The following is a 26,714-nucleotide window of genomic DNA, read 5'->3' as shown; positions in this document are numbered from 1 at the left end:
AGAGAGTGGCCCCTTTGGACAATCTGGAGAACCCACCTGTCTGAGGTAATGGATTGACATTGGGGCAGGTGATGGTGAATCCTGACACCAACTGGTTCCTGGTGTACCCATGGACCAGGAATGTATGGAGGCTGAGGAGGGGGTGGGGGTGGACTGGATGACCCGCTGGCTCACTGATCCCCAGGGGCGTGGGATTCTGCAGCAACGCAGGGGCTGTACGGCATGCACGGGTCGATGGCCAGGGGTTAAGAACACTGTTAGGTGTCCCTTCTGTAGCTACGAAAGGCGGACTGCTGGGGTCTAGGAGCAGGCGCAAGGACAAGGGACCGGGCCGTGGCTTGGGAATCCTTGAAGTGCTCGGGTGCAGAGTCTGCCTTATCTCCAAAGAGACGTGTGCCTTTAAAGGGCGTGTGCCATCAAAGGACATGTCCATCAGAGATTGCTGGACATCCCCTGAGAATCCAGATGTTCTCAGCCAGGCGTGGTGTCTCAATGCCACCGTCGATGCAACCGATCTGCCCAGAGAGTCAGTCGTATCCAGTCCACAACAAACCATGAACTTTGCTGCATCCCTCCTGTAGGAAAATGACACTGTTGGCATGGTTACCCCCTAACGTTTTGCCTTTTCTTGATACCAGCTTTGATTGAATGTGTGCTGGGACCCTGCTAACCAGGCCCCAGCACCAGTGTTCTTTCCCTAAAACTGTACCTTGGTCTCCACAATTGGCACAGCCCTGGCACACAGTTGAAGTCCCTTGTAAAAGGTACACCTGGTACCAAGGGCCCTGTGGCCAGGGAAGGTCTCTAAGGACTGCAGCATGTACGACGAAACCTGCAGAGGGAATCCCAGGAGAATCTCGAGGATCCCCTGACCGAGACTGCCTGGGACGAAGATACCCGACGCCTCGAGAAGCACTGCACCCACAGCCCCCAGGCCCGTGAGAAACCGACCACTGGTGCAGCAGTGACCAGCAGGCAGCACTCATCAGTGCCCAGTCAGTGGCTGACCCGACAAACCCCCCTGTGCACTGCCTGCAGCGTCTGAGTGACCCCTGCGTCCCTCCATTGAATCCTATTGAAAACCCGACACCCTGTTTGCCCACTGCACCGGGCCGCAGCTGTGCCGCTGAGGGTGTGTGTGTTGTGGGCCTACTTGGGGCCCCTCCTGTGCTGTACCAAATCACCCTGGTCTGCCCTCTGACAACACAGGTACTTACCTGCAAGCAGACCGGGACTGGAGCACCCCTCTGTCTCCATAGGAGCCCATGTTATTTTTGCTCCTCTTTGACCTCTGCACCTGACCGGCCCCTTGCTGGCGGTGCTGGGTGTTTGTTTTTGACTTGAACCCCCAACAGTGGGCTACCTATGCCCCGGAGACTGAACTTGTAAGTGCTTTAGTTACCGTAATAACTAAACTGTACTTACCTGCTCCAGGAACTGTTGAAAATTGCACTGTGTCCACTTTTAAAATAGCTTATTTCCATTTTCTGAAAAAATGTTGTACACTACTGTTTTGTTTCAAAGTTCTAAGTATTACTATGCAAAGTACCTTACATTTAATGTACTTACCTGCATTCTGAGTCTGGTGGTTCTAAAAATAAATTAACAAAAGAATATTTTTCTATATAAAAACCTATTGGCCGGGAGTTAAGTGATTGAGTGTGTGTTCACTCTTATTGCTTGTGAGTGTACAACAAATGCTTAACACTACCCTCTGATAAGCCTAACTGCTCGACCACACTACCACAAATAGAGCATTAGTATTAACTATTATTGCCTCTGTCAAGCTTTTTGATGAACCCTTGGACTCTATGCACACTATACCTCATTTTGATATAGTATATACAGAGCCAGCTTCCTACAATCCCCTTCCTTGTATTTGGGGGCAATCCCTTTGAGGAATTTACGGTCACCATGCTCTACTCTGCCTCTAGTTATAAAATTGCTGCCACTTTTCATGGTGCTAAACCCATTTCTATTCCTTCCCTTTCTATAGCTAAGATCCTGTTTTCCAGGTCCAGTTTCTTAGCTAGTCTCTCGAAGAGAGCATCTTCTTCAGAGATTCTATCTCTGGACCTTGAGGAACCTTAACCATCCTCACTAGAAAGAGGTGTCCTAGACACTGGAGGTACAGATTCCACCCTCTCAAGTGGTGGAGGGTCCCTTTCTTCCTCCCCACTTGAGTTGTTTTTATCCTATTGCATAGGGTCAGTGGCCTCATAAGAAGGTTTGGTCTGGTCATACTCGGCCAGTAGCTCCTGGAGCTTTGCACTGGTAGGTTTTGAGCCTGTTAATATTTTTCACCCTTTACAGAGGACCCTTACCTCGCTGTGGGAAAGCTGAAGGTAAGGGGTGACGCAGAGCTCCACAACCCTGTCCTCTGAGGTACTCATTATTTTACTCAAGAGGGGACCTCTTTGAGCTAGAGAAAAATTCCTAACACGTTTTTGCAGTCCTACCTACAGCAAGTTTTTAAGTTTTATTGTTAAGCTACAAGGACCTAAAAAGGGCCCTGACAGTTACTTTTAAGAACCAATTGAGAAAATGCAATTTAACTAAAGGCAATGTTTGGATTTACTTGTGTAGCCATTTACTGACCAAGTGGTATCAGCAAATACAAAGATGCAGACCCCAGCGCTGTTCCACCAATGTAGGAAGCTGGCTCTATTTAATGCACTAAAATGAAGTGCACTGTGCAAAGACTCCAGTGGATCCCCAACTGGTACTGCAGAGGCAAAGTTAGACAGGAATAATGCATTATTTTGTGGTAGTGTGGAAGAGTTAGGTCTATCAGAAGGTAGTGCTAAGTGTAGGAAAGTACACTCTTTTTGGCATGGTTACTCCCATTTTTTGCCTGCTGACAGTGTGTTTTGACGGTGTTCACTGGGATCCTGCTGACCAGGACCCCAGTGTGTGTGCTCTCTCCCCCCCTAAATTTGGTGGTTCCTGACTTAGTGCACCTCACAACTGGAATACTGGTGCCCCCCATTTAAGTCCCTAGTATAAGGCACCTAGGTACCCAGGACATTGGGGCACCAGGGGTTCCCTATGGGCCGCAACTTGTATTATGCCACCCAGGAAAGCCAATGCAAAACATGTCTGCAGGCCTGCCATTGCAGCCTGCGTGAAAAGGTGCATGCACCCTTTCACTACAGGTCACTGCACTAGGTCACTGTAAGTCACCCCTGTGGCAGGCCCTCCTATCCCAGAGGGCAGGGTGCAAGTGCCTGTGTGTGAGGCCACCCCTGCACAAACAAAGATGCCCCTACAAACTCCAGCTCCATTTTCCTGGACTTCGTAAGTGCGGAGAAGCCATTTTACCCATGTACTGGACACAGGTCATCATTACCTGTGTCCAGCTACATAATTATTACTCCAACCTGGGCATTTTGGTATAAAACATGTCAGAATCATACCCCAATACTGTTGCCAGTATTGGTTGTATGATTCCATGCACTCTGGTGGCTCCTTAGAGGACCCACAGCTTTGCTTCTACCAGTTTGCAGGGTTTTCCAAGGCAGCTTGCACTGCTGCCACCCTACAGACAGGTTTCTGCTCTCCTGCTGCTTGACCAGCTCAAGTTCAGGAAGGCAGAACAAATGATTTCCTTTGGGAGAGGGAGGCAACACCCTCTCCCTTTGGAAATATGTGTTACATGGCTTGGGAGGGGTAGCCTCTACAAGCCACTGGTATGCTTTGAAGGGCACATTTGGTGCCCTCCTTGTATAAACTTGTTTGCACCAGTCCAGGGAAGCCCCTGCTCTGGCACGAAACTGGACAATGGAAAGGGGAGTAACCACTTGATTCTGCCACCTTGAATCCAAGGTGGACAGAGGCCCCTGGGAGCATCTGAGTGGCCAGGTCAGGGAGGTGACGTCACAGCCCCCTCCTGATAGGTGGTCACCCTGCTATGGGACCAATCCCCCTTTTAGGGCTATTTAGGGTCTCCCGCTTGGGTGGGTCCTCAGGTCCGATGTGCAAGATTACAGCAGGACTCCTCTGCAAAGTTTACTTCATTTCCTGGCCACTGGAACTGCACTGGACCCTCCAGGAACCGACAATCTGCATCAACAACATTGTTTCCACGGCTCCTTCCAGCAACTGCAACAATTCCCTAACTATGCATCCTCTGAGGGTGACAAGTCTTCAGTCTGCATGAGAAGCAAGAAGGAATCTCCCTTGGAGTGAAGTAGTCACTCCCCTGCATTTGCAAGCACCAACTGCAACGACAACCGGCTGCCTGGATCTCCTCTCCTCTAGAGCTGCGTGGATCCTGCATCACGGGTTTTGGTCGGGAGTGGCCCTCTTGGTCCTCTCTACCAGCTGTCCAACTTGGGAGACAGTAAGCCTTTGCCTCTCCACGCAGGACAATACCCCTATGCACCGCTACTCTTGCAGCTACCAAGGCTTGATTGTTCCTGCTTAAAGGGATCTTCAGGCTCCGTGTAGCCCCAGCCACAAGCTCTCTTCCCTGCGACGCACAGCTCTCTGTGTGCTTCTCCAGTGACATGGGACTCTTTACTAGGTGTGCTGTGTGGGCCTCATCTGGACTCTTGCGCTTGCTGCCTTTGAGTCGCCAGTGGGGGCTGACTCCTCTTCCTGTGATTCTCCTCACTGCTGAGGGTCACCTGGGACTCCCCGCTGTGGGTTGAGTCCTGCTGGACCTTGCTGGTCCCCGGCAGCTCCGCATTTCTTCTTCCACGACATTTGCCCTTGCCAAGGCTTGTAGGTGGTTTTTCCACACCACTGACCGACTACAATCAATCTTCCGACATGGGACGTCGACTGCATCACTTCAGGAACTCTTCAGCGGCTCCAGTTCTGCACTGCTGACTGTCTTCGTCCAAAATCGACCTGGTCCTGCATCCACAGACAGATGGGTAGTGGATCCTGCCACCACCGGACACTCCAATGAGAATTGGACTTGGTTCCCTTCCTTTCCAGGTTTTCCTCTACCAGGATCCACCTTTGGTTTCCTGCAGTCTTGTTTGGGTCTTGCATTATCCTTTTCTGTAGTCCTTTCGGTGGATTTGGGGAGAACCAAGTACTTACCTCTTTTCTCCTGGTCGCTGGGAGGCATTCTGATACTTACCTCTTTGGTTCGTAAGTTCTTCCAGCTCCCCTCAATTCCACTTCCTTGGGTGGGGGCCCAACTTTTGCATTCCACTTTCTTAGTATACAGTTTGGTCCCACCCAGGGCCTTCAGTAATTACAATTGCACAGTACTTACTATTGTTTTCACTGTTTTCTATTGCCTTTTATGCTAATTCCTGACTCCTTATGTGTATGCAATAGTGTGTTACTTTCCTCCTGTTGGAGTATTGCCTATATAGCTTTTTGGTGATTGTGTTACCATATTAAAGTACCTTTATTTTTGTAAACAATGTGTATTTCTTTCATGTGTGTAAGTGCTGTGTGACTACAGTGGTATTGCAATAGCTTTGTATGTCTCCTAGATAAGTCTTGACTGTTCATCCACAGCTTCTTCTAGAGAGCCCTGGCTTCCTAGACACTGTCTACACTTCACTAATAGGGGATACCTGGCCCTAGTAGAAGGTGATAACACACAGGTGCTCACCACACACCAGGCCAGCTTCCTACACTAAGCATTTGTTGTACTCAGAGAGACAATAAATGAAACACGCACTTATAGAATAAATCCAAGACCAACTTGAAAAATAACCTTTCTTTTTATATATCTTTCAAATCAAAGAACTTCATAATCAGGTAAGGAGATTTACAAACATAAATACTTTGCAGTTCAAAAACCAACACAGTGCAATGTTTCAGTTCAGCAATGCTAACCAATAGGAGCAAAACAAGAATGCAGTCTTTGGGGTTTAGGTAAACACCAGGCAAGGTTCAAATCAGTACCAAGAGTGCACCCACAGGGGTGGCTGAGTGCAGAGGTCAAATTCAGTCAGGTGCCCACTGGTAATCAATGGAGATTGGGGGTGATTGAAGATGCGCTGCTCACAGGTGAGTAAAGCGGTGTCAGGGGTCAATCTCCTGGGGTTGAGGTAAGCACAATGGGGGCCACAAGGCAGCACCAAACTTACACCCTCAGTGGCACTGGGGCAGCCGGGTGCAGTGTCAATACAGCGTTGGGTGCCCAATGCAACTCAATGGGAGGGATCAGTTTCGGAAAAAAGGCTGCAGGCTCGAATCTGGAGGCTGAACTTAGAAAACCCACAGCTGCCCAGGTAATTCTGATGCTAAGGGACGTAGGGACACAAACGGTTTACCTCCCCAAGGCCCAGGGGCTCTGGGTGCAGGGGTGTCCTTTGGCGTCGGGAACAGCTAACCAGGCAGGTCGGGGTCAGGGGGAAGTCTTCAGTTTGAGGCTGCAGGCTTTGAGGCAGAGTCCAGCAAAGGTCAGCCCATGATGGACTCAATCACTGAGGAACCTTCACAGGACCAGTGGGCCAGTTGTACTCAGACCGTGGGCATCAGGTGCAGAGGTGGGTCTGGAGGCAGTTTAGTGAATCCTCGGGGCAGAGTTCTTTTTCTTTTAAAGTTGGTTTCTTCTTGATCAGCTCTTCTGTCCTTGGTAGATCTTTTCTAAGGCAGACAGTCCTTCAAAGCTTTGGGGGTCACTAGGCTGCAGGACAGGTTGTCTTTTGGTGTAGTATCGTCGAGGGCTGCAGACAGGCCGGTAGGGCTGGGGCCAAGTCAGTTGGTGTCTGCAGTCTTCTCTGCTGATGCGACTCTCTAGTGTCCGTCTCTTCTTGGGTTGCCAGGAATCTCAGTTCTAGGGTTCAGGGGTGTCACCTAAATACTGAATTTAGGGGCGTTACAGGGAGTGCCAGGTGGTAGCCAATGGGCAACTGACCTTTAGGGTGACTACACACTTTTTATGACCACTTCTGTTAGGAAGCGGGCATAATCCTAACGCTGGTGGCCTAATTACTTCCAAACAAGATGGAGGAATTAAAAAAGTAGTATCCACTTTAGAGTGTCCACCTTAGGGGTTAAACTGGCAGGAAGTTTTAACTTATTTTCCTGCCAGTCCTGCCGCCAAAAGTGGGGACAGGAACTGGAGGTCGGCCTTCTCTACCATTTGGAGAGGCCTGGGTCACATTATAAAGGTGTCAGAGGCCATTGAAGCTCCCTGCCCTGGAAACTCCATTCTGCCTGGAAAAGGTGTTAATACCTTTGCCTAGAGCAGGCCTTTGTTCTGAGCCCACGAGAGGGCTGGCTCTCACCTCAGGGGGCCAGAACTCTGACTAAAGTGGCTGCACTGGCTTTGACCAGTCAGTGTCCATGTTAGAGTTGGTAGGTTTTCAGGGGGCACCTCTAAAGTGCCTTCTGGGTGCATATATTAATACATCGATCACTGGGTTCAGTTAGGGTTTATTAACATGAGATGTTTGATACCAACAACCCTATCTTCAGTGAAGCCATCATGTAGCTGGGGAACTCATAATGATGTCCAGCACATGTACTTAAAATAGCTTCCCTGATAGCTTATTATGTCTGAGAATTGACAAAGACATAGCAGGGGCATATCTGCTCTTGCAGGTATGCCCTCACATGTAATATAATGCACCCTGCCTTTAGGGCTGGAAGGCCTGCCAGAGGGGTGACTTACATAAACTGCATGCAGTGTAAAGGGGACAAAGCACACAGGCTGTGTGCCATGTGGTGTTTTCATTTTAGTTCTGCACCAAGACGTAGCCTGTGAAAGGAGCACTGTGTGCACTTAGTGAGAGGGTCCTTGAGGTTGGCACAATTTGTACTTCAGCCCTCAGGGGCCTTCTTTTAGTACCCCATGCCCTAGGGACCAAGGGTACAATATACTAGTGACTTACAGATGTAGCTAAAGGTTTGCCAATTGGGAAAACGACTATGCAGTTTTGGGGAAAAAAGATCTGGCACTGGGGACCTGTTTAGCAGGGACCTAGTGCACTTTTGATCAAAATTGTACCAGAAACGAGGCAAAAAGTGAGGGTAGTGACCATGTCAAAAGAGGCACTGTCCTACACTTGGAAACTACCTGGCTCTTCTTTGCACCTAAAACCATGCAGACCACTGGTCATCTGAACAATATTAGGGTACTAAACAAACTGATAGCCCTTACCGGATCCAGACAGTGTAAATGTTCCTCTTGCTTTGAAGAATGCAAATGAAGAAAGAAAGATGTAAGAGTACCTTTTTGTGACATATAAAACAATACTTGTATTCAGAGTAACGAAGGCCTAACACACACTGCCACTGTGGAAGCTGTCAACAGTTGTTCATACAGTTTCTTCTCGATTCTTAGATGTGTCTGGTAACATTTATTTAAAATTCCTAACAAGATACTTGGATGACGGTCTCTAGGAATGAAGACGCATTTTAGTCCTATACCTGGTGTATGTGTCAAATTTCAAAGACAAACTACCTTGTAAGGAAAGAGGATGAGGAGAGCCACATAAAGTAATTGTAATTTGTTCACTTTATAAGCAAAGTCATGCAAAGAACAGTTTTAAATGTTAAACACTTCTCACCAAGCATGAATGCATGGACTCAAAAGGAGAGCCTATCATCAGGTTAAAACCAAATTAAGGTCGGAAGGGAAAGCACACACTTTACAGACAAAAGCTTTTCAGAGACCGGTAAAATAAAGTGTTGAACAGTCCTGAAGACTCAGAATGAAGAGCTTGAAATTAGGCCATTTGTACCATGCCAGAATGTGGGAAACACTCTAAGAAACAGAACAGCAGAAAAACCTCTTTTAATGGTTGGTATAAATGAACAAGTAACTTACCTTCGCTAACTAATTATCTGGTTGAGACAATATCTAGCTGCAGATTACTTATGTTTGAAATTTCCCCAGGCTTCTGACTAGATCTGGAAGATTATTGCGTGAGCAGTACCCTTGGGCACTGTAGGAGGCTTCATTTGGTTCCACTGCCACCGGTAGTGACGTCACAGTAACCTATATATATGCCACTTCGGCACGAGGACATCAGTTATTTTTCACAGCAAGGGCAGAGAGCCATGAAGAGCACGGATATTGGTGTGTCAAAACTAGGGCCCTAAAAGGGATCAACCCTAGAAATATGTCCGCAGAAAAGGGAGGAATGGGTGGGTCTCTAAGGAATCTGCAGCTAGATATTGTCTCTACCAGATAATTTGTTACATAAAGAAAGTAATTTGTTAATCTGATAGAGACTTCTAGCTGCAGATTCATTACCATTGAACAGATACTCAAGCAATACTGTCCCCGGCAGTTGACGGAGGACACATTTTCTACACTAAAAAGTCTTTCAGGACCGAATGGGTGGAATGCCTATCCCTGCGGACCTGACTGCCTAGGCAGTAGTGTTTGGAAAACATGTGCAGAGATGTCCAGGACTGGGTCTCCACGTGCCAACACCATGGTTGCAGCCCTTCCTTTGGTGGAATGGGCCCTTAAGCCTTCAGGAAGTTGTTTCCTGGCCAGAACGTAGCAGATTTTAGTAAAGAGAACAACCCAACATGAAATGGATCACTTCTCTACTGCCTGACCATTCTTTGCTCCAACATAACCTACGAAGAGTTGGTCATCCACCCGAAACTCTTTATTGCGGTGAAGGTAGAATGACAATGTTCTTTTTGAGGTAAGACGCTGAAGTTGCTCCTCTCCTTTAGTGGGATGTGGAGGAGCATAAAAGGTGGGCAGGGTGACTGATTGTCCCAAATGAAATGGGGTCATCACTTCTCGAAGGAAAGAGGTTCTAGTGCGAAGCACCACTTCGTCTGGAAACACAGTCAAATGGAGGCTTGGATGACAAAGTCTGAAGCTCACTCACCCTTCTGGCGGATGTTATTACCACTAGAAAGGCTGACTTGATGGTAAGCAGCCATAGGGGATAATTATGCAGCAGCTCGACAGAAGCACACAAGGTAGGTGAGGATCAACTCAAGGTCCCACTAAAGCACGATAAAGGGTGTTTGGTGGAAACATATTGTAGGAAGTTGGCTCTGTATATACTATTTCACAGTAAGAAATAATGTGCACAGAGTCCATGGGTTCCCCTTAGAGGTAAGATAATGGCAAAATTAGATAATTTGAATGCTCTATTTTGTGGTAGTGTGGTCGAGCAGCAGGCTAATCAGAGGGTAGTGTTAAGCATTTGTTGTATACACACAGAGGAAATAAATGAAGAACACACACTCAAAGACTTACTCCAGGCCAATAGGTTTTTATATAGAAAAATATAATTTCTTAATTTATTTTAAGAACCACCAGTTCAAGATTTGAAGTAAATACATAAAATTCAAGGTACCCCACACAGGTAACTTAGGAACTTTGAATTAGAGCAATAACATTTACAGTTTTTGTTAAAATGGCAATAAGCTATTTTAAAAGTAGAGAGTGCAAAAATCAACAGTTCCTGGGGGAGGGAAGTATTTGTTAGATTGTGAGGTAAGTAAGACACTTACAAGTCTCAGTTCCTGGGCATAGGCAGCCCACCGTTGGGGGTTTAGGGCTACCCCAAAGTTACCACACCAGCAGCTCAGGGACGGTCAGGTGCAGAGGTCAAAGAGGTGCCCAAAACACATAGGCGCCTATGGAGAACAGGGGTGCTCCGGTTCCAGTCTACCAGCAGTTAAGTACCCGCGTCCTCGGGGGGCAGAACAGGGGGTTTTGTAGAGCACTGGGGGGGGGGGGGGGGGGGGGACAAGTAGGCACACAAAACACACCCTCAGCCGCACAGGGGCGGCCGGGTGCAGTGTGCAAAGCAGGCATAGGGTTTTGAATAGATTTCAATGGACGGACCCGGCGGTCACTCTAGCAGTGCAGACAGGCACAGGGGTGCTTCTCTGGCCAGCCACCACCTGGGCTAGGCAGAGGGTTGCCTGGGGAGCACTCCTGCGCTGACGTTCAGTTCCTTCAGGTCCTGGGGGCTGCGGGTGCAGTGCTTGGTCCAAGCGTCGGGTCCCTTGTACAGGCAGTCGCGGTCAGGGGGAGCCTCTGGATTCTCTCTGCAGGCGTCGCTGTGGGGGTTCAGGGGGGGTCGTCCCGGGCTACTCAAGGGGTCGCAGTCGCCGGGGAGTCCTCCCTGTGGTGTTGGTTCTCTGGATCTCAAGCCGGGGGTGTCGGGTGCAGAGTGTGAAGTCTCTCGCTTCTGGCGGGAAGAATTAGGTCTTTAAATTTGTTGAAAAGTTGCAAGTTTGTTGCAGGTTGTTAAGCAGAGCCGCTGCTCACTGGAGGTTCTTGGTCCTGGGGGTCAGGGCAGTCCTTTGAGACTTCAGAGGTCGCTGGTCCCTGTTGGATGCGTCGCTGGTTGCAGGTTTTCGAGTCAGGAGACAGGCTGGTAGGGCTGGAGCCAAAGCAGTTGTGGTCTTCCGCCGTCTCTGCAGGGCTTGTAGTTCAGCAGTCCTTCTTGTTTCAAGTTGCAGGAATCTGATTTCCTGAGTTCTTGGGTGCCCCTAAATACTAAATTTAGGGGTGTGTTTAGGTCTCGGAGGACGGTAGCCAATGCCTACTGTCCTGGAGGGTGGCTACACCCTCTTTGTGCCTCCTCCCAGTGGGGAGTGGGGGACATCCCTAATCCTATTGGGGGAATCCTCCAAAACTAAGATGGAGGATTTCTAAAGGCAGGGTTCACCTCAGCTCAGGGCACCTTAGGGGCTGTCCTGACTGGTGGGTGACTCCTCCTTATTTTCCTAATGATCTCCTCCAGCCTTGCTGCCAAAAGTGGGGGCAGTGGCCAGAGGGGCGAGCGTCTCCACTAGCTGGGATGCCCTGTGGCGCTGTAACAAAGGGGGTGAGCCTTTAAGGCTCACCGCCAGGTGTTAAAGTTCCTGCAGGGGGAGGTGTGAAGCACCTCCACCCTGTACAGGTTTTGTTCCTGGCCACAGAGTGACAAAGGCACTCTCCCCATGTGGCCAGCAACTCATCTGGTTGTGGCAGGCTGGCAGAAACTGGTCAGCCCCACACTAGAAGTCGGATTGGTATTCAGGGGGCTTCTCTAAGATGCCCTCTGGGTGCATGTTACAATAAATTGGCCACTGGCATCAGTGTGCATTTATTATGCTGAGAAGTTTGATACCAAACTTTCCAGATTTTACTGTAGCCATTATGGAACTGTGGAGTTCGTGTGTGACAAACTCCCAGCCCATATACTCTTATGGCTACCCTGTAGACACTGACACTGTAGGGGCATAGTGCTCATGCACATATGCCCTCACCTGTGGTATAGTGCACCCTGCCTTAGGGCTGTAAGGCCTGCTAGAGGGATGACCTACCTATGCCACAGGCAGTGTGAGGTTGGCATGGCAGTCTGAGGGGAGTGCCATGTCGACTTAGTCATTTTCTCCCCACCAGCACACACAAGCTTTGAGGCAGTGTGCATGTGCTGAGTGAGGGGTCCCCAGGGTGGCATAAAACATGCTGCAGCCCATAGAGACCTTCCCTGGCATCGAGGCCCTTGGTACTAGGGGTACCAGTTACAAGGGACTTAACTGAGTGCCAGGGCTGTGCCAATTGTGGAAGCAAAGGTACAGTTTAGGGAAAGAACACTGGTGCTGGGGCCTTATTAGGAGGGTCCCAGAACACTTTGAATCAAAACTTAGCATCCGCAAAGGCAAAAAGTCAGGGGGTAATCATGCCAAGGAGGTATTTCCTTACACATATGAACAACCCTCTTGAGAAATTTATTTCCAATAGGGGACTTAAATAAAGAGGATTGGTCAGGCAGCCGCAGGAAGGTGGACACAGCAGAACAATATCCCCTAAGAGTCGTGCTGGGCAAGGGTAAAAATGAAGAGAAGAATATCAGAGGGAGAGGCAAAAAGAGTGTTCATAGACTTTTCTGTAAGTACTGTAAATACAAACTTCTGCCATTGGCAGGCATATACCACCTTGCTGGAGGGACGCCTGGCTGCCACAATAACATTACAGACTTCGGGAGGAAGGTTAAAGGTTTTCAACTCTCAGTCTCCACATAAGAAGGCAGAGAGTTGACAGGTTCGGGTGGAGAACCCTCCCCCTCCTGCTGCAACAGATGGTCTTTCTGAAGGGGCAACCTGATCGGAGGGTCAATACTCATTCACAGAAGATCGGGATACCAGACTCTCCATTCCTAGACTGGTGCCACAAGGTTTGCTTAGCCCGGTCGTTCCCGATTTCTTGAGAAGTCTGGGCAGAATTGGTATGGGTGAAAAAGTGTACAGGATGCCTGAACACCACTCAAGATGAAAGGCATCTCCGAGCGAAAGCCACCTTGAAAATTCCAAAGTGCAAAACTGCAGACACTGCACATTCTCTTCGCAGACAAAAGATCTAACTATGGCTATCCCCACTGCTAAAAAAGTCCTTGTGCCACTGCTGACTGTAGATACTACAGGGAGTGCAGAATTATTAGGCAAATGAGTATTTTGACCACATCATCCTCTTTATGCATGTTGTCTTACTCCAAGCTGTATAGGCTCGAAAGCCTACTACCAATTAAGCATATTAGGTGATGTGCATCTCTGTAATGAGAAGGGGTGTGGTCTAATGACATCAACACCCTATATCAGGTGTGCATAATTATTAGGCAACTTCCTTTCCTTTGGCAAAATGGGTCAAAAGAAGGACTTGACAGGCTCAGAAAAGTCAAAAATAGTGAGATATCTTGCAGAGGGATGCAGCACTCTTAAAATTGCAAAGCTTCTGAAGCGTGATCATCGAACAATCAAGCGTTTCATTCAAAATAGTCAACAGGGTCGCAAGAAGCGTGTGGAAAAACCAAGGCGCAAAATAACTGCCCATGAACTGAGAAAAGTCAAGCGTGCAGCTGCCACGATGCCACTTGCCACCAGTTTGGCCATATTTCAGAGCTGCAACATCACTGGAGTGCCCAAAAGCACAAGGTGTGCAATACTCAGAGACATGGCCAAGGTAAGAAAGGCTGAAAGACGACCACCACTGAACAAGACACACAAGCTGAAACGTCAAGACTGGGCCAAGAAATATCTCAAGACTGATTTTTCTAAGGTTTTATGGACTGATGAAATGAGAGTGAGTCTTGATGGGCCAGATGGATGGGCCCGTGGCTGGATTGGTAAAGGGCAGAGAGCTCCAGTCCGACTCAGACGCCAGCAAGGTGGAGGTGGAGTACTGGTTTGGGCTGGTATCATCAAAGATGAGCTTGTGGGGCCTTTTCGGGTTGAGGATGGAGTCAAGCTCAACTCCCAGTCCTACTGCCAGTTCCTGGAAGACACCTTCTTCAAGCAGTGGTACAGGAAGAAGTCTGCATCCTTCAAGAAAAACATGATTTTCATGCAGGACAATGCTCCATCACACGCGTCCAAGTACTCCACAGCATGGCTGGCAAGAAAGGGTATAAAAGAAGGAAATCTAATGACATGGCCTCCTTGTTCACCTGATCTGAACCCCATTGAGAACCTGTGGTCCATCACCAAATGTGAGATTTACAAGGAGGGAAAACAGTACACCTCTCTGAACAGTGTCTGGGAGGCTGTGGTTGCTGCTGCACGCAATGTTGATGGTGAACAGATCAAAACACTGACAGAATCCATGGATGGCAGGCTTTTGAGTGTCCTTGCAAAGAAAGGTGGCTATATTGGTCACTGATTTGTTTTTGTTTTGTTTTTGAATGTCAGAAATGTATATTTGTGAATGTTGAGATGTTATATTGGTTTCACTGGTAATAATAAATAATTGAAATGGGTATATATTTTTTTTTTGTTAAGTTGCCTAATAATTATGCACAGTAATAGTCACCTGCACACACAGATATCCCCCTAACATAGCTAAAACTAAAAACAAACTAAAAACTACTTACAAAAAATTCAGCTTTGATATTAATGAGTTTTTTGGGTTCATTGAGAACATGGTTGTTGTTCAATAATAAAATTAATCCTCAAAAATACAACTTGCCTAATAATTCTGCACTCCCTGTATTCTTGATCCACTAAGCATCAGCAGCTGAGTTTGTCCACCCTGGCATTCACAAACAATGCCAAGTGTTGAACCACCAGGGTTATGCCCTGCTGTTCCAGCCATATCCAGACACACAGGGCCTCTTGACAAAGGGTCCACGACTCCACCCAGCCCTTCTTGTTTCACTATCACATAGCGGTGGTTATATCCATGAAAACCTGAACCATCTTACCCTTGACAGAGAAAAGGAATGCCTTCAATGCTAGACAGATCACAGGAAGCTCCAGCAGGTTGATGTGGAGTCTGGAGTCTGCCGGAGACCAGAGGCCTCTGATCTCCACCTCTCCCAGATGGCCGCCCCATCTCAGGAGTGACAAATATGTCATTACAGTGAAATCTGGTTGGGGAAGGGTACGGAGTCTGCTTTTGACCTAATCGCAGTTTGTCAGCCACCACTGCAGGTCTTTTGCAGTTCCCTCCGAGATCTGGACCATGTTGGAGAGATTTCCCTGATGCTGCGCCCACTGGAACTTTAGGTCGCACTACACTGCCCACATATGTCATCTGGCATGATTCACTAGCAGGATGCAAGAAGCCATGAGGCTCAGCAGCCTCAGTCATTCTCACCGAAATCTAGGACATAGGCTGAAACATCAGTATCATAGCCTCAATATCCTGGAGTGGTTGCGTGGGAGGAAAAGCCCGAAACTGCACTGTGTCCTCATCAGCATCAATGAAAGGGAGCATCTGAGACAGAGTCAGGTGTGACTTTGGCGCATTTATAGTGAACCCCTGTGAATGTAGGAGGTGGGAGACAAAAGTCTGGGGTGAGCCCATTTTTAACAGCCAGTTGTCGAGATAGGGGAAGGCTGGCATCCCTGATCTCCGCAGATGAGCTTGGACCACCGTCATCACCTTGGTGAACACCAGAGGGCTGCTGGTAAGGCCAAAGGGGAGAATAGTAAACTGAAAGTGCTTGTGACTTATTTTGAACTGCAGGTAATGCCTATGGGCAGGCAAGATGGGGATGTGAAAATATACATCCTACACATCCAACACTATCAACCAGTCTCCTTGGTCTAGGGCAGACAAGACCTGAGCTAAAGTGACCATCTTGAATTTCTCCTTCTTGAGGAAGGATTGACGGTTCAGAGGTCTAGAATAGGTTGAAGACCCTTGTTCCTTTTTGGGATCAGAAAGTAACAGGAATAACAGCCACTGCCTACTTACGATATCAGAACTATTACTATAGCTCCCTTGGCGAAGAGAGCCGTACCTTCCTTTTGGAGTAAGGATAGATGATCCTTTGTCAGCCGTTCTTGTGTTGGTGGTATAGGGGGAGGGAGGTTTCAAAAGGGAAGTGCCCTTCCGAACAATCTGCAGGACCCACCTGTCCGATGTAATGGACTGCCATTGGGGAGATGATGACATACTCTCCAACCAACTGGACAGCCATGATCCCCTATTAGGACAATAGAAGGGCTTACAGGCTGCAGCAGCTGGGCAGTTGGTGGTGGTCGACTTCTGGCTACCTGACAAACGGAGTAGCAGGCACCACATCCACAACATGCAAGACTTGGGGAGCTTGCACAGGACGGTGGCTGGCAGAGGGTTGGTGCAGAGGCTCGCCCTTTCCGTAGCCATGAAAGGAGTGAAAGGCAGACTGGGGACGTGTGGTCACTGTGAGGCCCAAGGACCTGGCTGCAGCCCGCGAGCCCTTAAAGCATTCCTGCGCCAGCCTGCCTCCTCTCCGAAGAGATGTTTCGAAGGGCATATCCATGAGGTTGGCCTGGACATCACCAGAAAAGCCAGGTTTTCTCAGCCAGGCATGGCATCTTAGTGCCAATGTCGACAAAACCGCTCCACCCAGTAAGTATGCTGTGTCCAGATGATGAACTTTGCTGGATCTCTCTCGTCCTTAACTGGTTGAAAGAGGGTGGCCCAGGCCACCTCGGGAACCTGTGGTAGTACTTGCACAACTGTATCCCACAATGTGTGGGAATAACAGCCCAAAAGGCATACATGCTCAAAAACTGCAATGCTAGGCTGGTGGAAGAAAACATTTTCTTTCCTATGGTGTCCAGCCTTTTGGATGCCCTGTTTGGGGGGAGCAGCAGGGAACGCTTCATGGTAGGCTGAGGCTTAGACTACCAAGCTCTCAGGGGTGGGAGTGTTGGGTGAAGAAACTTTGGGCACCTGGTGTGGGCTGATGGCGGGCAATTGTCCTGTTCACAGGAGCCCCTGTGCTGGGCTTGGAACAAGTTTCCAGCAGGAAATCAGTCAATGCTTCATTGAAGGGGAGCAAGGGTTCTGATGAGAAAGCCTCAAGCTGAAGACTGCCACAGAAGGAAGTTTGAGGTCAAAGACCTCCATTGACCTCTTCACCACCATTGCATATGATGTTCCCCCTCTGTAGCCACGGTAGTGAGAGAAAGCAAACAGTACCTGGAGATGTGTCCAGTCCACTGGCATCACCCAGTTCCTCATACCAGTCCATTGATTCAGAAAAATGCTCAGGCAACAGCATAGGAACAACAGGCCCTGTTGGTGCCAGAGTAAATGTCAAACTACGCCCTTCTGCCTCCAAGTAATCAGGGATCAAAATGGGTCTGGTGCCGCCTGTGGGTTCCAGCGCATGAGGTGCATCAGCATCGAGACCAGCGCCAGAGAAGGTTGCACTGGCACGACCAGAGCTGGTCTAGATCCGTGAGACCCCATGAGAGCAGCGACCGAAGCAGTCAGTGCAGAACATGATGGGAACTTCTCTGACCCTGTGGGGCCTGAGTGTGCTCCAGATTGGTCAGCACGCTTGAAAACGCAGCCAATGGCCTCGTAGAGCTCTCTCACCTGAGCGGGGGTTGCTCTGCCTCGCAGAAATGCAGAGCGGCGTGGAGTTGGACCTGTCACAGCTTTGTGGAATTTGGACTGGAACACCAATGTTCCTAAGTCATCTTTTCGGCTGATGGACAAGAAGTCAAAGAACGCTTCAACGTCTGGCCCTTCTTATGCCTCTTCCCGAGTGTCGCGATGATGGAGTGGGATGAAGAGGACTTGTGGCTCCAGGAGCGGTCCTGCGACCTTCTCTTTGATTGGGACCGAGACCTCAGAGGACTCACACTAAGTGGCATCAACTCTGGGGCCGCAAGCAGCTTTAAGGACCACTCTCTCAAAGCCTTCGGTACCATCACCTGGCAGTCCGAGCACAAAGAGTCTTGGACGCGCTTGGGGCACCACAAACAGACCAGATGGGGGTCTCTAACCGACATGGTGCACTGACAGGCACAACATGGTTTAAAACCTGCCTTCCTCGAAGATATTCTCGAGACACGAAAAAATATTCAACAAAACGTCGAAAAAACCTGTCAAAAAGTGAAAGAGGTAGCTCTTTCTCTGGATCAGTGCAAACTGGTGGGGAAAGACGAGAACGGGCGTGTGTGTGTGTGTGTGTGTGTGTGTGTGTGCGTGTGCGTTATATATATATATATATATATATATAAATATCTCTCCGCAACGTCACTTCCAACAACAACGCTTGGAATAGAACAAAGTCATTTCAAAGGTAAGGAATCTGTAGCTAGAAGTCTCTATCTGATATACTCAATATAATGATGCTTAACTGAAAGCTTAGTTAGGTAACTATGTAAGACAGATACCATCCCAACTATCTTGGGCCTCTCAGCCTCCAGTTATATAGAGTTAGGATGGCAACAATGAGATAGAAAGAGGAGTTGCAATGGAAGCTGAATTGGAGGGGACCAACTAAGTTCTAGGACATTTGAATATTAGACCTTTTTGCCCATTCCAGAGTGACTGACAACATGTTTGTCTGTGAAAAGTTAGTCTCTTAATGGCCAGAGAAAACTTATGTTGGCTGAATGGACATCCTATATTCATACCTGAATCACCATAAGACAGGGACCAGATCGAGCGGTGGTTATCAAAAGGATAGAGTGAATTGATCCCAAAGATGGAGTGGGTTGATCCCAAAGATGAAACACATTAGCTCCCAGATGCTGCTGCTTTGATTTTAGTAAATATTAAAGTTCAAGGAAATACTAGTTGGAGACAAATAGAAAAGCACACCAACATGTTTACTTAAAAGGATGCTGCTTGAGTGAAATAAAGATGTCATGAGAAGAAACCCACTTTGCTTTAAATGATAGAAAAAGTCAAAAAAAGCTGTAACGGACAACCTGAAGTCTCTGGAAAACAATCAACTCAATCCAACAAGTGGAGGAATAATATTTACAAATAAAAGAGTGATTAAAATATACTTTGAAGCTAAACATACTGTATGCAACAGTTGGAACTGATTGTGGGGGAGGGGCAGGGGCAGGGCTTCAACGGGGCACTGCAATGCTACCGTGGCTTTTGAAAAGCACCTTAATGGCTTCCACTTCAAGTTTCCTTTACAGTTTCAGCTCTTACTCAGATCTGTGGGTATGAAGTATTAAAATGCAGAAAGATCAACCACAAATAAATAGTATGAATACTATAGCTAAGCATAACTATTCATAAAGTTGCAATGCGTACCATTAAAATTCAGTTTTGGTTGCACTCTTAAGATTGTCGTCACAAATTTGGGGGACGGATCTTGGAAGTTGAAGTGTTCTGCTTAAGGATTGCCATGAACGTTATTCAGCTTTAATCACACACACATTTAATTTTAACCTAAAGAACAAGTTACTTACCTTCGGTACCCCCTTATCTGGTAGAGACACAGACTAGCCGCAAATTCCTTATCTTAGAATTCTCCCCCACGCGTCAGAGTGGATGTGGAAACTTTTCCTCAGCAGTATCTCTGCGCATTGGTAGAGAGCGTTGAGCGACTCCGCAGAGATGTTGTCTCCGGACATGAGTCCATATATTCCCTCCTCCGACGTGCTGACGTCAGTTTCTTTGGTGACTTGAAGCTGCAGAACAACACAGAGCCACAAAGAAACAGGTAGTGAAAAGTAAAATAGAATAATAGTGTATATGCCAACCAGTAAAGAAAAGACACGTCGTGAAATGTACAAGAACTAGCAAACACCCAAATTCACCCTAAGCGAGACTGAAGAGTACAGAGGATGGGTGGGTTGATAAGGAATCTGCAGCTAGTCTGTGTCTCTAACAGATAAGGCGTTACCTGAAGGTAGGTAACTTGTTCATCTGATAGAGTCAACTAGCTACAGATTCTTCATCTCAGAATTAGATACCCAAGCCATGTCTTACCCCTGGAGAAGGGGAGTGAAAGGGGAGCGAATGGATTGCACTGGGCTCGCAAAGAACTATCGGGTGAAACCCAGAGGAAGAACTAGGCTCGAGATATAGAAGCAAACAACAACAAAATTCAATCATATGAAAAACTGACCGGCATATGCACAGGAGATTTGCCAAATTAGGACCGGGAAGGGAGCATCTCCACAGGAAGTAGGGAGCGACCACACCCATAGGGGAGTGAAAACTGCAAAGAAACCCCCAGTAGGATGATGGAAAGGAGACAGGATTATGGCCACCCACAGACAGAAAAACAAAAACACGTAACATAAAAGGTGCAAGAGAGTTATAGTAGAATGACCAGTGAAAGCATGCCATAACAATAATCTCACGGGCAGGAGAGATAGTACACGTGCAGAGGTAATATGTGAGAACCACACCCATAAAGAACTCAGTCAGAAAGCACAAATGAAAACACTAAAACAGCACCATAAGACTGGTATGGTGGCCTTAGAAGGAGCTGAGAAACCAGCCCTAGGCCAAAATGTAAAATCAAAGTGGAAAATACCAGCAAGAACCTGTGTAAAGTGCAATGTGTACAGCTATACACAGGGCAGGATATGGTAGAAAAGGAATAAGAAAGAAAACTGTAAAGCAAGCCGGGAACGACAAAAGCACTTTCCTCTGTGAATCCAAGCAGAAAATAGAATTCATGAAACGAATAAGGGAAAAAAAAGAGTTCCAGACAAAGAACGACAGGAGTGAAAAACAAGAAAACAGCCTGCCATGGAAACTTGAGGCAGAAAAAAATTATCCGCACACAAAGAACCCACTGAACTGTGCATTAGAAAAGCACAGAACAAATCGAAGGAAACATGACCGAAATCCCCCAAACACAGAATGCCGAAAGAAGACAAGGTCAGAAAACATAACCTGAAATTGGAGACATGTCGGGAGACAAGAGCCTGAAAAGACCCACTACACAAAAAAGCAAAGGACCATGCACGTGTTCTGAGGGATGTGGCTTAAGCATGGAGAGACAACCACTGGCTGAGGGAAAAATGAGGAATAGGACAGGAAAAACACAGGATCATCCCTGCGAAAGGGGTGGAACATACAGAAATAAAGTGAAAGAACCAGAGCTTATGAGCAAAGACAGGTAGACAAGAGACACTGGTGTAGGAACAATCCCCACAGACATGCGCAGAGATGGACCACTATGTCGCCAGCAAGCAACCAGGAAAATTGGAAGGAATACCGAGAAAGGGGAGAAAAAAAATAGTACTCATCACTCATCACAATCTCACACAATGAATAAAGGTGGCAAAGAAAACGCCACCAAGCAAGCCATAAAAAGCTTGCACAAGGCAGGGTTTGAAAGAGCGCCATACCCCTCATTTTGAAGTGGTGGGAAACATAATAGAACATGGCGCTAAGCAGAAACCCAAAGAACCTGGGATACCCCTGTATGGCAGCAGGAAGAACGACATTGCTGCAATAATGGGAGTACAGAAAATAACCCATATTATGTGGGAAAGAAAAACCCCTGTGAATGACCTGATGCTAGCGGGCAAGAGGCAAAAGAAATAGAGGAGGGAACCCTTCAGTGAGGAGTACAGCATCAGCACTGTATCTAGTACGGATTTGTTTTTTTATATTTATTTTTTATTTTATTTATTTATTTTTCTAAACATAAATAATGTTGCATTGGCTAGTCAGGAACCTATGATATGGGGAAACCGGTGCCACTAGAGGGAGAAATCCATTCAATGAGCCAAAGCATCCAGTTGTGAAAGAATGTGAATAGCACCAAAAGGAGCCTGTAGTAGAGGAAAAACGACAAAATAGTACCTATTGAAAAATGGGAGAATACAGTCTTCCTAGAAGACATTAAAAAGGAAGAGACACCAAAATAGGGGACCCCACAAAAAGTAGCAAGAAAAGGCTTCCTGAGGAGTACAACATCTTCTCATAGAGGAAAAGTAAGGTCAATGAGTAAAGTAGTTTACTACCACAAGCTCATAAAGAGCGAATGTCAAACCCAGTCTCTGTACCAACAGAGACGATAAGCAAAATGCCTAGGGTAAACTAAGGAGAGGCAATGTGTTCAGAACCCACAACAAAACAAGACAGCAATCCGTGGGATGAAAAGACCAAGGTGAGGCAAAGGAAACCGCCAGTACAAAAGACCAAATAAGAAGAGGGTACACGGCCCGCCTCCGAAGAAGAGTCACTACTTGACATGGTGAAAATCCAGCCAATGTAAACAAAACTATGTGTTCGAACTCACACAGAAAACACAGCATGGAACCACCGCTCCCCTGAAGGAGCAGCAATCCTGAAATAATGAAGAGCACCACCAAAGGAATTGCAACAATATCCAAAATGGAGAAACAAAGCTCTATTAATACAGTCTGATGCGCACTCAGAAGGTAAACAACTGCATAAAGATGCGAGAATATGGAACAGAAAAAAATGTGAGTGCATATCAGGACCCACAAGTGACAGGAACTTGTAGTTCAAATATAGCTGCAGCGGAGTAATGAGAGTGCATTAGAAGAGGATGGACATTAGTCACCACCATGGGGAAATCACTAAACCGGCGCAAAGCAGAATCTGCATGAAACCCAAAAGGAGATTTGCCATCAAATGGCATGTCAAGAAGAGCGTCCCACAGTGAAGATGAAAAAGTTGAAGCTGACAACCAAGCCCTATGACGTATAGCAACAGATGTGGCCATTATCCGACACACAGAATCAGTAGAATCCATGCCTGAGCGGACCATAAGTCGAGCAGCCTGTTGACCATCTCTGATCAAAGGTGTTAGGGCCGTGCGAACATCCTCAGAGAACGATGGTAATGAACGTTCCACAGTGTCCCAAAGCGCATAGTTAAAACAGGCAAACACACGGAGGGGTTGGTGGAACGAAGAGCAGCACTAAAAGAGGTGACAATATGCCTGCCAGCAGCATCCAGCTGACTATAATCTCTGTGAGGCGGAGTAGAGGGAATCTGCTCCAAAGAAGGAATGATCGACGCAGTCTGGACAATAAACCCCGAGGATTAGGGTAGTGGCGAAAGCACAAGGGATCTTCCTATGCCGGCCAATGTCTTTGTGAAATAGAACGGTCCACCGAAAGACCAGAGACCAGGTAATTCCAGACATCTAGAAGGATGTCGTACAGAGCCTTGCAAAAAGGCAGAACCAGTTCAGTATCAGCTTGATCCGGATTAAAATTTAACAAGGGATCAGTAGATAATTACCAGAGGTAGATTTAAGTTAAAAACATCTGCAACCCTCCTCAATAAATCAACGAAAGCAGTTGTGGCCTCCATCGCCAATCCAGGGGACGAGAGTAGGCTAGGCAAAGTCGAGGAATCTAGACCACTAGCCGTGGCCCAATCAAGCACCCAATCAGAGGATGAACCCAGAGGGGGCCCCATGATGGGATCTTCAGAATGAGCAGAAGGTCCAGAAAATGGATCTAGCACAGGCACAGCATCTAAATCAACCGGCGACGCTTCCGGCGTCAGTGTCGACTGAAGTCAAGGGGGGGAAGCTGCTTCGGAACCGGCATCATCTGACTCTGGCAAAATGAGTAAAGGTGTGTCAAGCGGAGTTGACTGGCCTAATGGTGCCATGAGGGGTGTCGGAACAAAAGGATCAGGAGGAGGAGACGGAGGTTGTACGAGGCCGTGCACTAATGGCGATCCGACTCTGGAATCGAGAGTGTGAACAGGCACCGAGGTGGAAACTGCCAGCGAAGATCCTGTCACAGCACTTACCACCTCCTTAGGGCCCGAAGGAGCTCGAGAGGGAGGGGAAGAACCAAAGATGGAATGAAGAGACGCATAGTAACGTCGCATTTGGTCTATAGTCGCCCCGGTGCCGGGATACGCATAAGGGAAGGGGTCGACTCAGATGTGGACTCCACAGGAGGAGAACGCGGGGCGGTGACATCGATGGCCGTGATGGTGTCTGAGAGGACTTACTTGGAGATGCCCAGGGACATCCTGAGGTCAACAGAACCATCCGAGAACAGCTTTTGGAGTTCTCCCGGGACCACAAGGATGAAGGACTACGACACCGACGAGAAGAGTTGTCGTCCGCTTGCGCTGCGAGGAGTTTCATGTGACGCTTCCTCAAAGACTTCGGCTTCAGACGATGGAAGGCATCTCAGTCGTTGGTGTCATGATGAGACCCCGGACACCGCAAAACATACGAAATGTGGATCAGTGACTGACATCTGCAGGGAACAGGATCCGCAGGCTTTAAACCCAGGAGGCATATACACTATCAGATTTTAAAAGGAGGTAAAATTATACCCGAAGTCAAGTAAAAAAGGCCAAAAGGGCCTGAGATACTCGCTACACCAGATCCGCGCTGCGGCGCGGAAAAAAACAAACTGGCATCAGCGCATCGGAGGGGGGAACATATGGACTCCGCTCACATCATGTCCGTAGATGAGGAGACGCTTGACGGCCTCTACGGATGCGCAGAGGTACTGCTGAGGAAAAGTTTCTGGATCCAGTCTGACACCTGGGGGAGAATTCTAAGGTAAGGAATCTGCGGCTAGTTGTCTCTATCAGATATGCAGGGCACAGACTGGAAAATGCAATAAAACCCAATTTATCTCAATACATTCAAATTCATGAAATATAGAAGTGGTGGTTCTCTTACCTTCTCTGCAGTTGTTGTCCATATCTGAGCTGCGTTGGATTCTGGGGCCATTAATAAGCTATGAAGCAAAGCAATCACTTCTGCTGCCATACTGTTTGCCACATGACCGCTTATAAATGGGCGAACTGGATCAGTTCTGTGTAAAGGCAGAATATAAAAAATCTGCTCAGCGAGAATAAGGAAAATAAAACCAAGAATTGCTTCCAGCAGTAAATTATAAAGTCTTTGCCCCAATTATAAAATGTATTCCCTACCTCAGTCATACCAAATAGAAAATGGAAAATTTAAAGCAAAGTTTACAAATGTAACTATCATTCCAGTACAGGGAAGCTCTTTGGCTAAGCTCCAACCTAATCACATCCTGCTTTTCATCACAATAAATAAAAAGAGGGCAACGAAGGTGCTGAATAAAAACCATTACTGAAGTACCTTGAGGCAAATCGTTTGCCTTGTGATACATACAGTCATTATTATTACCTAAATTGTTTTGACATTTATTCTCGTCTGGTCTCGTTATACCAGTGAACCTATTCAGTACTGAGGCATGCTATGACCTTTCAGAAACAGTGTATCTGTTTAACTAATAGCTACACCAACTATGGAAGCATGAATTGCACTGCATAAAAATACATACTTTACAATGGTTGAGGTGAACACCGGTTGAAAAAATGTTGAAAACCTCAAGAGAACACTCAGTTTTATCTAGACTTACGTTCCAAACAGAGTTTATGGTCCATTATATCAAAACTGCAAGTCCCATTGTTTGCAGATTTAGATGGCTAACAGTCAGGGAGAAAATGCTGGAAGAGCTAAGACGCCTCAGGTGTCTGCTGAGAACAATAGTGTGAGATTATCTCCTTATGATAGCAGGGGGAGGAGTTATGTGCGTGACAGGCACCTTTAAGGATTTAAAGATTCAATATGTTTTTATTGGTTAGTTGTGTAACATCACAAGGTGAACTTATACACCAAGAAGCATGTAAACTTCATGAGTGCTGTTTCTTTAAAGATTTTAATACTATCCACTGCTTCCTCAAGTTTTTACATATCTGATAAGGTTCCTACCCTGTGGATAGCTGCCAAGGTTTCAGGTTGCTAATGTGTGATGTTTTCTTAAATTCAGTGTAATTAAGAGTGACATTCAATGACTATAAGTGACAAGTAAAATCAAGCAATGAAGATGAGGGAAGCACATAAAAATCAGAAATTACACCCAGTTGAGCAACAACAAACTCTAAGAAGATCTTAAAACTACTGCAAGGCACCAGAAATTGAAGGACACTAATCTAGTGCCCAGTGTACTTAGGCTTATGATCATGACGTGCTAAACGTAAATTAAATGAGGATCGGAGAAGGTACTAGTGACACTTACTAGTCTGTAGCGAGCAGCAGGTGACTTAACGAACAAGTTACTTACCTTCGGTAACAAATTAACTGGTAGAGACTATCTAGCTGCAGATTCCTTACCATAGAATTCCCTGGCGTCAACTTTGAATCTGGAATTTTTTTGCTGAGCAGTGCCCTGTGCGTGCCGTCGGGTGGCATAGTTCGGATCCGTGTGCGTTGTCCGCGTCGTTGGAGCCGTCTGTGATGTCACGGCCTTCTATATAGGCACCACCCCGGCGCGTGTACATCAGTTCTTTTCCACAACTTCCCACACCAGAAGCACAGAGTCATGGAAGAACCAACTTTTTTCTGATTGTCTGAGTAAAATGACATGCTCTGGAGAAAGGGAAAAAATCTGAAAAAAACATAGTATATATCGGGAGAGCGGGGAGGCCTGGGTGGGTGTAAGGAATCTGCAGCTAGATAGTCTCTCTACCAGATGATGCGTTACCAAAGGTAAGTAACTTGTTCATCTGATAGAGACTTCTAGTTGCAGATTCCTTACCTTAAAATAGATACCCAAGCTATAACCTCCTAGCGGTGGGCTGTGAAGATATGCTTTACACAAGGAAGCCCTGCAGGACCGAA

At 47.1% G+C, this 26,714-nt stretch overlaps 1 protein-coding gene across 5 annotated transcripts in view; it reads right to left on the bottom strand.

Moving 5' to 3' along the window:
- Positions 1-26,714, bottom strand: part of HECTD4 (HECT domain E3 ubiquitin protein ligase 4) — a 1,724,100-nt gene that overhangs the window by 847,571 nt on the left and 849,815 nt on the right. For all 5 annotated transcript variants that reach the window (XR_011199486.1, XM_069214810.1, XM_069214812.1 and 2 more), the window contains exon 40: positions 24,741-24,876. Coding sequence is in view for 4 of the 5 variants with exons in the window: in XM_069214810.1 (XP_069070911.1) it covers positions 24,741-24,876 (136 nt within the window). In the remaining variant the exon portion in view is untranslated. The remainder of the gene's footprint in view (positions 1-24,740; positions 24,877-26,714) is intronic.

This window comes from Pleurodeles waltl, chromosome 11, assembly GCF_031143425.1.
Source record: "Pleurodeles waltl isolate 20211129_DDA chromosome 11, aPleWal1.hap1.20221129, whole genome shotgun sequence".
NCBI lineage: Eukaryota > Metazoa > Chordata > Amphibia > Caudata > Salamandridae > Pleurodeles > Pleurodeles waltl.
The sequence above is the reverse complement of the archived record's forward strand: the minus strand, read 5'-3'. Positions and strand labels throughout refer to the sequence as shown.